Source organism: Drosophila novamexicana, unplaced genomic scaffold (genome assembly GCF_003285875.2).
Source record: "Drosophila novamexicana strain 15010-1031.04,08,12 unplaced genomic scaffold, DnovRS2.1 tig00001222-arrow-arrow-pilon, whole genome shotgun sequence".
Taxonomy (NCBI): domain Eukaryota; kingdom Metazoa; phylum Arthropoda; class Insecta; order Diptera; family Drosophilidae; genus Drosophila; species Drosophila novamexicana.
Genome location: NW_020824845.1, coordinates 870,689 through 883,641, shown reverse-complemented (window position 1 = coordinate 883,641; position 12,953 = coordinate 870,689). Strand labels below are relative to the sequence as shown.

At 33.3% G+C, this 12,953-nt stretch overlaps 1 protein-coding gene across 15 annotated transcripts in view; it reads right to left on the bottom strand.

Annotated features, from left to right (window-relative positions):
• The window catches only part of LOC115766769 (twitchin), a 52,446-nt gene extending 44,868 nt beyond the window's left edge, over positions 1-7,578 (bottom strand). For 9 of the 15 annotated variants that reach the window (XM_030710765.1, XM_030710769.1, XM_030710768.1 and 6 more), the window contains exons 1-10: positions 7,146-7,578; positions 6,553-6,583; positions 5,994-6,156; positions 5,471-5,612; positions 3,813-3,954; positions 3,344-3,544; positions 2,943-3,244; positions 1,994-2,217; positions 1,480-1,882; positions 399-1,414 (exon numbers count right to left, since the gene is read on the bottom strand). In XM_030710765.1, coding sequence (XP_030566625.1) covers positions 399-1,414; positions 1,480-1,882; positions 1,994-2,217; positions 2,943-3,244; positions 3,344-3,544; positions 3,813-3,954; positions 5,471-5,612; positions 5,994-6,156; positions 6,553-6,583; positions 7,146-7,458 — 2,937 coding nt within the window. In that variant the 5' untranslated portion in view covers positions 7,459-7,578. Of the gene's footprint in view, positions 1-398; positions 1,415-1,479; positions 1,883-1,993; positions 2,218-2,942; positions 3,245-3,343; positions 3,545-3,812; positions 3,955-5,470; positions 5,613-5,993; positions 6,157-6,552; positions 6,584-6,874; positions 6,897-7,145 lie in introns of all 15 variants that reach the window. The other 6 variants (XM_030710767.1, XM_030710774.1, XM_030710780.1 and 3 more) reach the window with 6 other exon arrangements.
• Positions 7,579-12,953: the final 5,375 nt, after the last annotated feature.

The window sequence follows — 12,953 nt, the reverse complement described above, 5'->3', positions numbered from 1 at the left end:
ACAATAAAACAAATTCATATACACATTAATATACATAATTGAAACTAATTTGTACATTTATAAAAAATATAAATAGTCACATGCTATTGTATATTTGAGGTATATCCACAGTGGCATATTTATAAAGACTGTTATAATAAACCTTTATAACTAAGACTTCTTAAAGGTTTGGGATTGTACATGTGTATATAAATATGTGTATATGATCGAAAAATATGCAATTATTTTGATTTAAAACTGCATGCGCAAGATAAATAGTTCCAACAACGCTGTTGGCTTGCTTTGAGAACTATTCCGTCTTCGTGTATTTGTTTATGTTCAGATTTTAATGGATTTTCATCTAAGCAACTAGTTCGGCTTAATAACTAGGTTTTACATATTTGATTAGACGCACTAACCGTTGGCTGGGCTTCGATGGTGGAGGTGGAGGATACCTTGGCTTGAACCTTGTGTGAACTATGTTCTTGTACGCGCAATTCTTGGTGGTGTGCTTCCTGCACTTCTGAACTATAAGAAACATGTGTTTCGCTAACCTGCTGTTGTTTAGTTTGCTTAGTTTGTTGAACAATAAGCGTTGAGTGCTGCTCTTGAATGTTAGCTTGTTCGTAGGAGATGACACTAATTTGTTGATTATCAATCTGATTATTCTGGACTCTTAAAGATATTTGATTTGCTTGCTGCTCTTGTTCGGCTAAGTCTTCTTGTTTACTGATTTCTTTGGTTTTAGTTTTAGTTTCAATTACCTTTTGCTTCTTTTCAGCTTCTTCTTTCTCCTTCTCCTGTTCAGACTTTTCGTCCTTCTTTTTGTCCTTCTTTTCCACAGTTACCTTGCAGGTGGACTCATCCTTGCCGAGTTCATTTGACACGACGACCTTGTAATTTGAAGTGTGCTCAGATTTGGCACTACTAAATGTTAGCCTCGCCGTCGTGCCATCAAATGTTGTAGTTATATCTTTTGTCTCACGAATTAGGGTGCTACTCTTGTACCACTCCACCTTACACTTACGATCCGAATTCTTTAGGCTTATTATAAGCTCGAACGTCTTAGATTCCGTGACCTTTTGGTCAACCAGCTTGCGTGCGATTTCTGGTTTTGAGGGCTTACGTTCTTCTTCTGGAATGTCAACAAGATTGACGACCTGTGAAACTGCTTCACCCTTCTCGTTGCTGGCCACCAGTTTGTATGCGCCCTTATCACTTTCCTCAACCTCATTGATTTCGAGTTTGACAGCAAACTCGCCTTCCTTTGTTTTTTCAACAAAATAAACGTGGCGTTTGCTTTCCGTTACCGTATTTGTCTCTTTGTACCAGGTGCATTTGGGCTCAAATTTAGACGCAACGACGCACTCAATGACAACAGTTCGCTTTTTAATGATCTTGATGATTTTTGGTTTGTCCTTGATAACAGGTACAACTGTAAGGTTAAAAATTAAATTAATTTATGATGAATAATAATTCAACTATTTCTATAATACTTACTTTCAATATTGAGCGTGAGGTTTGCGTTTAATTCGCCTAATGAGTTCTTAATGTTGCATTTGTAGAGACCTGAGTCTTCTAACTGCGGATCTATTAATTCCAATTTAATATAGTATTGATCGCCACGTTGTTCCATGAATATTTTGAGTTTATTGCTCTCCTTGATAACCTCACCGTTGCGGAACCAAACGATGTCTGGCTTTGGATCTGCCTTTACCTTGCACTCCATAATGACGAGCTTACCATTATTTTCCGAAATAATGCGGGGCTTTTCAATGAATGTTGGCCCTTCCCCTTCGGGCTCGGGCTCAGCTTCAATGTTTAGATTGAGGTTGGCATTTGATTCGCCATATTCATTTTTTACATTACATCTGTAAGTGCCGCCATCGGTGGCGCCGGGATCCTAATAATCAAATTAATAATCAATAATCAAAATAAAATTAGTATATGTACTTAACTAAGTCGAGCGATAAAAGCCTTAAGATATATAGATATATAGATTATAGATTAATACCTTTATTTCCAGCGTCAGCTCATAGGTGTCCTCTGCGATGACAGTACTGTTTATTTTAATTTTTTTGCTTTTCTCCACTAAATCCTGTCCCCTGTACCATGTGACAGTGGGTTCCGGCTTAGCCTTGCATTTGCACTTCATAGTAATCAAAGTGCCCGTCTCATTTGGTATAATCCTCGGTTTCTCAATGAACGAGGGAGCAAAACCATTTGCGTCATTGGCGCCTATTGAAATAATTGTAATTTAATATCATAGATATTATAAAATACTTATTCTTTTTATATAGAACCAAGGTAAACCACTTGGGAATATCGGATGCAACTAAAAAAGTGGTTTAATCGAAATGGCAATTTAAAGCATGTATGTTACATATTTTTAGGAAAAATATTATAAGGTGTAAGATTTACTAATTACACTCTTGTATGTACAGTCAAAACTCATTTGTATTTATATAGAAGGGAGCTAGAATGTTTGTAAAGTTAGCTCATCGTTGGGTTCAGGGTTTTTCTTAATTGTTTTTCTTTTGCAATGGCAAAATGTTAAATATGAATATAAAGTTATGTGTATACATTGGCTATTTATCTATTATTGTTTGCAATGGTGTTATGCAGCATATTTAGTACCTTTTTTGTAACTATTTAATAGATAATATCATTAATTATATCATTTAATCGAGATGGAGGCGGATGCAGTATATACTTAGATACGTGTACGTGTGCATGTATGAATCGTGTAGGTGTACTATTAAATTACATGCTAGAAACGTAGTATACATAATTATACATAATTATATCTAAAGTCAGAGTACATCAATTCCATATATTCTATTTGGAAGTATATTCAGTATATTCCAATTGTGGATACAGTATTGTAATTGAGATACGTTTGTTGCATGGTCTTGTTAGGGTAGTACTTATAAATACTATTCGTAAAAATGAAATACCTATACCTTGGAAATTAAGCGCTATATTCGCATTGCTTTCCCCAAACATATTTATAGCATTGCATCTATAGTTGCCGCCATCATCTTTTGTTGGGTTTTGAATCTCGAGGGTTAGGACATAGCTATCTTTGGTTATGGCCTTGCGCGTCATTTTAGTTCTCTCGTTGTCTATAATTTGCTTATCTGAGCAATACCATGTAATGTCCGGCACTGGATGGGCTTCCAGGATGCATTCCATTATCAAAATATCCTCCTCTTGACGTATTGTCGGCTTTTTAGGAAAACGCGGCGACTTACCATCGGGAATTCTGCATAAACGGAAGCCATTGCGTTATATTAATTAGTGCATAAAATGTAGAAGTTTCGGTAGGTGTATGTACTATATATACATATGTTGGTAGCCTTACTTTTTCGAACCGCTTTCAAAATTTAAATTAATCGTTGCTACGCCCGAGCCATGCTTATTTTTCGCCTGGGCTCTATACTCTCCCTGGTCACTGGATACAACGCTGCTTATCTCTAGGCGCGCCATATGATATAGCTTCTGATCCAATGTCAATGACATTTTATATCTTTTGCCTTCACTCAACACTGTCTCGCCATGGGACCTTTTTATGCGGTTGTACACAGAGGGAAATAGTTATTACTTATAGTTTTGTTGTAAGGCAATGCGTGATTAACATTTATTCGAATAATTAATACACATTAAGTGGATCCCAGGTGCAGGGTCTTTTTTTTTTACAAAATTAAAAGGGTGCATGTATAAATTTACTGTGCTATGCTGATCTCACAGCTTGCCTTCCATACAGACGGTCAAGATATTAAACATTTTTAGTATATGGTCTACTTATGGGCTTTGAGCATTCTATTGCGTACCATGTAATCGTTGGTGTGGGATCTCCAACGCATCTACATTCAAATGTAACATTTCCACCATCTTCACTTTGACGAATGACGGGGCGCTCGGTAAACGTAGGTTTTATTCCATCAGTGCTTTCGGGCACGGGAGCCTCGTCGCCTATGAAGTTTAAGTTTCTATGTTACACAAATCATCCAAATAATGTGTAAGTGCTTAATTTAAATATCTATTATATATATATATATATATATATATATATATATACTATACATAAAGATATACATAAGTAAGATACTTATGCTTTGTTTTAAAACACCACCGTTAGATTTAGTGCCCAACCAAATTTACTTTTATTTGACTATGGTATACGATACTGGCCTCAATATTATAAGGAAGCTTATAAACTGATTGCATTAGTTTAATTGACGCATACATAACATGACCAATACATAAGCCAAGCGTACATTTTTGGCAAGCTTTATATATATATAATATATAATATATATAAAATATAATATAATATATATAAAAAATTTAAATATATATATATATATATATATATATATATACTTTTATATATATATATATATATACATAGATATATATATATTTTTTTTTTTATTGGGATATTGTTTTGTCGATCTTATTACACACATTCAAATTTGAACACATTTTCAGCTTGCCTATCCATCAATTGACTAGTTTTTTTATTATAATTTTCAAAAATTCCAAAAAAATCAATTTTAATTTTTTCTACGTTTCGATTTTGTTAATTTATCTTTATTGTAAGCGGCTTGTGAAAGCGTGAAATTTTTGATTTTTAATTGACGCGAAAAATATCTGAAATTTCACGTTCTTGTGTGTTTTGAGGTGGGCGTGTACTAATATAAATATTAATTTTATTACTATACTAGGTTCACAACGTGGAAAAGGATTTTATTTCTTTCGCAAATATCTTCTGGAGATATATCAGATCCCATAAAAATCAGCATCAACAGCCGAGTGGATATAGTTTTGTCCGTCTTACCGTTCGCCCGTCTGTCTATTCTCCTACTCTCTTTATTGTTTTTACAGTAGAAAGGAACATGTCTACAAAGGTATCAACATTTTTAATCTACCGCAAAAAAATATATATTTCGCATTTCAGAACTGAAATCAGCAAACTTGACAGGCGAAATTCCAATATGTATATTTTCTAATCACAGCTTATTATTCACTGAGAGTTAATATAACAATATTTATCGGTTTATAGTAATTATAATCAGGAAGACTCTTGCTGACTGATGCAGACTGAAATTATAGTGTGAACAGAGTATTGCGAAGTCGGTTGCACCCGACTGCAACGTTATTAATTGTTTCTTATTTTGTTTGCAAAAATACAGCATATACTTATACATACGTTTGTTAGTTATTAATTAATAATTTCAGAGTTAGACATGCCGAAAATATATTGTACAGACCAAAGTTAAACGAATTTTCTATTTAAGTTGTGGCTCAATGAGCATGATAAAGCTTTGTTTTTATAAAATAACGCAGTGTTTACGTAACTAAAACTACAATATTGTTGTTATATATTTTTTAATTTAATCTCCGTAGATTCGTTAACACATATATAAATAAAATATTATTTTAATAATTGATTGTTACAAATAAAATTGAAAAGACCAGGACTTACTATCAAAGTTGAGACTTATCGTTGCGTTACTTTCACCCAGCTCATTTTTTGCGTTCACTTTGTATTTGCCAGCATCCTCAACTGTAACATTTTGTATTTCAAGCGTTGCAAAATATGAGTGGACGTCTTTGTCAATGGTAAGCTGAAAAATATGAAAGTTGAATGTATAAATTTAATTATCCCATTTTAAATTAAGTAAAGTCAAAGTGAAAACATCCCGTCCCCGTAAAGTGTATATATTCTAGATCAGCAGCAACAGCCGAGTTGATATAGCCATGTCCGTCTTTCCATCCGTCCGCCTTTTGATTATATACAAACTTGACTCTCAGCTTTAAAGCTATTGTCGCTAAAAATTTGCGGGCGTGATAACTGATTTTCCAAGCCCCTTAACGCTTTAAAATATTGTCCACATGCACCTTCGACAACAGGTTTAACATCGATCGTGTAAGTTAAATATGTTCACTTTGTTTTCAATGTTCTTCAGACCATCATATTTAGAACTACGAGAAATAGAAATATTTACCCTGTGTCTCGAAGATTCCTGGACAGGCGTGCCGTTATGGAACCAAATAATATTGGGTAAGGGATCTGCATTAACGCGACACTCAAACAAAAGGCGTTTTCCATCCTCTTCTTGTCGTATGGCAGGTTTTTTCGCGAATGTCGGCGCGAAACCGTCGATTTGTCTATAACATATATAAAATTATAGTATACATTTTGACCAATAAGATGTTTTACGAATTTCGAACCATGCAGAACCATAACAAACAAAACTACGTTAGGACACGTCTGTAACAAAAAACATATTGTAAACTTTCCCAGCTCTTTTTGTCTTAATTGTATATTCAGTTATATATATTGGGAGGTAATGTCATAACATAAAGTGACTAACTAGTTTTATATACAATGAAATTTTTTATGAAATTGTTGAAAAACGTGAATCTCACTTCCTTAACATTTTATCTAACGATACTTATAGCTGAATAGTACCTTTAATTGTAATACAGCTCGAATTTAGTCATAGGTAAACGAACGCTAGACAGACAAAGTTAACATAGAGGTAGCTCAGTTTCTTAACTCACCTTAAATCTTCTAGAAGTGAAAACTTGCCCACTTGTTAGAAAAAAGCATGTACATATCTCATTATTTAATTTTTAGAATTATAGAAATTTTCAAGCAGTAGGTAAACAAAATAAATATTTACAAGCTACTTATAAAAGTGTTCAAATCTCTAAGTTAAATATTAAATGTAATAATAGATCAGATCTCGTTAGCTTTGCCTCTGTCAAAAAAAGACTCATAGCTAGCTAGTTTTGGTAACTTAAAAACGTTTTGTAGCATAAGCATCAGTTAGGGCGATCAAAATAATAATGTTAAGGGAAAATAATTTGAAACTTTTCTTACTTTTCTTTGGGTTCGTCAGCAGCTGAACAAAATGGCAAGAGCGTATAAATATATAAAAATATATTATTTCAAATGTTTACCAAATTGTGCGATATTTTAAGTACATATCTTTAGGGTGAAATGACTTTTCCGTATAAATTGCAGTTAATATATATAATAGCTATATATTATTAAATATATAGTATATATAAGCGTCTTCTTATCTTATCTTCGTTATCTTAATACATAATTGGCACGAATTAGCGAAACCAATTTGTTTCGATCTACTTACGTGTGAAATTTAAGTTAATTGATGCAGAAACTTCGCCCGATTTGTTCTTTGCTTTTACTTTGTAAAGTCCAGCATCCGTTTCAACTACATCGTCGAGCTCTAATACTACCGTAAACTTGTTGTCCCCGATGGGTTGAATTTTGAATTTGGTTCTGGCATCCTCTGTTAATTTGTTGTCACTACGAAACCACTCGATATCTGGCTTCGGGGACGACACTAGCTGACACTCAAATATCAACCGATTGCCGTCATCTTCTTGATGCAGTTGTGGCTTTTTCACAAAGCTGGGAGCGAAATCTTCAGCCACCCCCATGCTGAGAGGGATATCGTTTTTCGTCTTCAACGGCTCAGGCTCTTAAGCTCTGGGAAAATAAATGGGTAATATCTTCAGCAGAAATTCTAAAACAAATCTATATTTATTTTTTTTTTTTTATCAATATGAAGAACAGAGACGATATACTTGTCATAGCTGCTTGTCAATCTATTTCTATGCAAACATGTCTATTAATCACATCAATATTTTTTATAGAACTTGGCACAGACGATAAGTTTTTATTGCATATAGTACATATATGACAACCGACCGAATTAAGTCATTATGACAAATAACTAAACAATCCGGCGAAAATAAGTTTTCTTAATAACCAACTTTTTATACCTTGCGCCTATTGAAAATGGTGTAAGGGTATATATCTATTTTGGTATATATCTGTATAGGCCGTCTGCATGAACGTGTGGATCATAGAAAGCATTATGGCTTATATGCAAATGCCAAGGACTTCAGTTCCACAAGTCTCTCGTCGTTTGGGTTTTACAGCCGGAGTGAACTTGATCTTTTAAAGGATGCATTTATAAATTGGGGAATTAGGTTTGGCTAGGATTTCCAAGCCAAGCCAAGCATTCATAAATACAACAAGTAAGAGGTTCTAGTCGGGAGCTCCCGACTAGGGGATACCCTGAACCCTCCTCTTCCAACATCAAATGCATATATATATTCTATTTTAGAAGCTATATGTCAAGTTTGGTGACTCTAGCTCTTAATATTTACCAAAATTGCCCAAAATACAGGATATCGATATAGATTTTTATTGATTGCTTGGAAACGGAGTAAGTTATCGATTATCGGAAACAAACTCGATCTGCACGGGAGCTAGGAGCATCTACATCTAAAATTTCAAGTCTCTAGCTCTTATAGACGGACGGAAAGACAGACGGACATGGCTAGATCGACTCGGCTATTGATGCTGATCAAGAATATATATACTTTATGGGGTCAGAGATGCTTCCTTCTGCCTGTTACATACATTTGGCTTTCCCACAAATACAATATACCCCTATATCCATTTTTAATGGGTTCAGGGTATAAAAAGCAAATTGTATACTTTTAGGCAGCGACACCACTGCTAGTAACTTCTATTTGTGTAATTTTCTATGACTTTCGTGTTGTTCATCCAATAGTTTTAAAACAGATTACCAGCAATGATACACCGAAATAATGGGCTGAACCGATTCGGTCGAAATATACATATATAAGCTTCTAAAAGAATTTTTAATAAGCTTTTGCGTTGATCCCCAATCATGATGACTAAGATCATCATAGATAATGCTGCTAATTTAGATAGATATTGCTTGTTAAAATTAATACCTCTGGCTTTTTTTACTTATTTTATTTTAAATTTATTTATAAATTGTGTTTATATTGGCCAAGCATAACTACATGCATACACATTTGTTTACTTGATCATATAATAGTCGTAATACTACGGACATAGATACAAGCATTGGGATTTAATAGTGTGCATATGCAGATTCTAGATAGATCCATAATATATGTATGTAAATATGTACACACATACACATAGCGACAGTTGGAATAGTGCACACGACTCATTGATATTTTGGAAGATGGAAATTTGATCGCTTTCCTCTCTGTCGGCACTAATTTTCTAATGGAAAAAAATTCCCACAGAAGACGAAACATTGAATGTGTTGCTCGTTTATTTTTAGTCTTTTATAGTCACCGTTTGTTTATATATAAACATATGTATGTATGATGTATGTATATATTTTTACATATGTATGCATACATGCATGTCGTATGCATGCATGAATATAAGAACTATAGCTTTGGGTTTGCTTGAAAATGAACATCTGTACATACTTACGTATGTACAACCCATTTGATGAGTTGGTAACCACACGTACCCTATAATCACTGATGTGTATGTATGTATGAATATATTTCTATAGATTTAAGCATGTATGCGAAATATTTTTCTACGGGCACTCTCCTGTGTATGTGTTAAATTCATCTTTTTGTGTATACTTGCATGAGTATGCATGTGCACACAAACATACATGCTTGTATGTGTGTTAAAAAAATAGTGTATGGTATATACATATAAAGTAGATATTTATGAACATCCACATTCACATTTTAAATACGGTTCACGATAGAAGCAATATATGTATGTACATATGCTCGTACACATACATACATATATACATACTCATTGCTATTCGATTTTCTATGCCTTTAGCATAGGCAAAGTAATTTTTCATGGCCGTTATATACATAGATACAGAAATATGTGTGGGAATCAGATTAACACGTCTATGCATAAATAAATGTTGCTTTTTATTTTTATTTATATTTTTATTTAACGTTGCAAGTGTATGCAAACATACATACGATAGTAATATGTAATTTACACAAGCATAGTGATTGATATTTTTGTTTCAAATCACTGCTGTGCGATATTAATTCAAGTGAGCCATTTCTATTTATATATTATACCCGACAACCGTTACACAATTCCACGAATAGTCTCAGCTATATGCATAAAGTATGTACATACACATATGTAGGCATATAGACACATTTATATTTAGACATACTACATATTAATTTAAGAATTTATAATTTGCTTATTCCATTTGTTTAATTGCAGACTTCACATTTCTGTCGTTTATGATAACCATTGCAATGATTATTCCTTGAACTTGTTGATGCATATATGTATATGTATATATATATATATATATATGTGTGTATATATATATATATATATATGTATGTATGTATATATATATATATATATATATATATATATATATATGTATGTATATATATATATATATAATCTTATTAGAGATATTTCAATTGAATTTTATTCACTTTCACTTTACATAAACACAACTGATCCATATTTGAGTATTTACTTATGTATACACATACATATATAGTGCAATTAGGTTGGTACGTACAACTAGACTACAGACTAACACAGTGCAGCCCACAGCAAGAAAATTATCCTTCTGTGGAAACGAAGCGAACTCCACGAGTGTTGATCTATTACTGTTTCTTTTGAACTGATCTCTAGGAGAATAACCATAAGTGCAGACATCAGACATTATCTAGCCATTGTAGCTTTCGTCATCAATTCACTTCCCTCTCTCTATCTCACGCTCTCTCTCTCTCTCTCTCTCTCTCTCTCTCTCTCTCTCTTTCTCCCTGTTGCTCTATTCATTGATGTTATTTCTCATTTTTGTGGAATTTGTTGCGCTTTGCAGCTTTTCTATACGAGCACGGCATAGCCTAATGATGCTCAAGAAAATGGAAACAAGCAAATTAATTTAAGAGTCTCAATAACATTCAAATAATCCAGCAGCAGTGCTGCCACATATTTAAAAAATGGCTAAAACCTAAACTAAACCGCGCGTAAAGTTTGTGCTGTGCGAAATTCTTTTAATATTTCATTGATTTCAAATTCATTTTCAAAAATCGTTGTTCAAATTCATTTAAGATGTGTTTCACACGTTTCTGGAAAATCCATCCTCTTTAAAAATGAATCTTCGCAGAATCCAAGCTTCCCCGGTGAGAAATGCGATTGATTTTTCGAGTGAAGACAACTCAATCAGAAATGTAGCTGGAAACTAACTAAATTGGCAACACAACTTACCGAGTAGACCGCTTCCACCAATGGAACAGAGTGAAATTGATAAATTTATACATACGCATACCTAAATGTGCACGTGTTTGTGTACTCATGTCCATACATATATAACCGGCATTACTTATATATATACATATGTTGTGTTTATCTACTTTATGTACCTCACCAATACAAAGGCCTTTATTTTTAACAACACTAGTTAATTATTTATGACATTTCTCAAGAAAATGTTATATTTATAGTCACCTATGTATGCATCTATGAATATGTGTGCCGTGCATCTATTAAATACTAGAGCACTGTCACTTCTGCTCTTAAAATTGTACTTTTAATTTCACACAAAGTAAAGGCACCTGATTTTATACATTCGATTTCTTTCTATGGATTTTTAATAAGAAGAACCATTTGTGTACCCTAACCCATTAAAAATGTGTAAGAGAGTATAATGGTTTCGTCTTGTAAAGAGAATATAAAAAAACACAGGCAAGTGGAATTTTAATTCGAATAGTACTGTATATCATGCTCTGTGTATGTGCTGTCATATTGGTTCAGTATTTTTTCACATCCAAACCAAATTCTTGGTATTGCTATGAGGTATGAGGTAGTTGCAAAGTTGATTAGAGTTGCGAGTTCCGAGTCGTCCGGCACAGGGACCCTTTTTTATAATTTTTTAAATCTAAAGCAAAAGAGTAGAAGAAGGTTCAGGGTATCCTCCAGTCAGGCACTGCCTACTAAAGCAGTCTTACTTGTTCAAACTTATTTTTAACTGAATCAGTCATAGAGTGCTTTTACACTTTTATTCAGTTAAAATATATTTTTGTTCACATGACATAATCTATATGTTTTACATTCAGCTTTAATTCGAGAGAGGTTATTCGAGAATTTATCATGATTTCTATAATGATGCCATTGTTAAACTTCGCCTATATAAATTGATATTAATTTAGAAGAACAAACGAATGGAGGGTTGAGTATTATAAAGCAATGTATCTACTACAAGTTGTAGTTGTTGTGTAATAATACTAATATATTCAATAAACATACTTATCCCACATAAAGAAAAACAGGGGTTATAAAGCGAACACATCCATAAGCCGTCAAAATTTGTGCACGTGATTTAACCCTGCGTACTTGAGAACGCTCTGTTAGCAACCACTTTGCAAAATTGTTTATTTTGAATGATTCATTGAGTTAAGTCCTATATTAAAAATGTCTTAATGACCCTCTCTAGGCACAGTCACTGAGTATATTGGAAGCAACTTCATTAAAATGTTTGTTGAACTTAACTTTAACAAGGACCCTTATGCATGCAACCAAATTGAAAATTGAATTGAAAGCTTATTTTACTATAATCAAATGCAGCAGTGTTAAATGAAAACATATATATATAATTTCAGAGTTATGTATACATACAGACATTTAAACATTTCGGTCTGGACCTTAACATTGATATTAATATTTCAAACAAGCCCCGCTTTTTCTCGAAATACGCCTCAAAAGCGTTTGCGACTCCGGTATTTTGGCATAACGAGGAGATAATAGAAGATATATGAGGGACAGAAAAATACTTTACAGCTAGCCATCTACACAAAAATAAAAGAAATAAAGAACCACAGGAGGTAAAGCTTTGTTTTTGGTATATTCACATCATATTAGGTATGCGACCTTTACACCCTTTTAATTTCTTAATTATTGCATAAAATGTTTCAATAGAAAACAAAATGGACCCTTGATACTGAATAACTCCCATTAGCTCCCAAGTAACTCTGACTTATTTTCATATTGTTTTTGGCTTCGTCAGTTAACAGTTATTGGGTCTAAGATACTTCCTAATGTGTTCCTTTTCTATGCA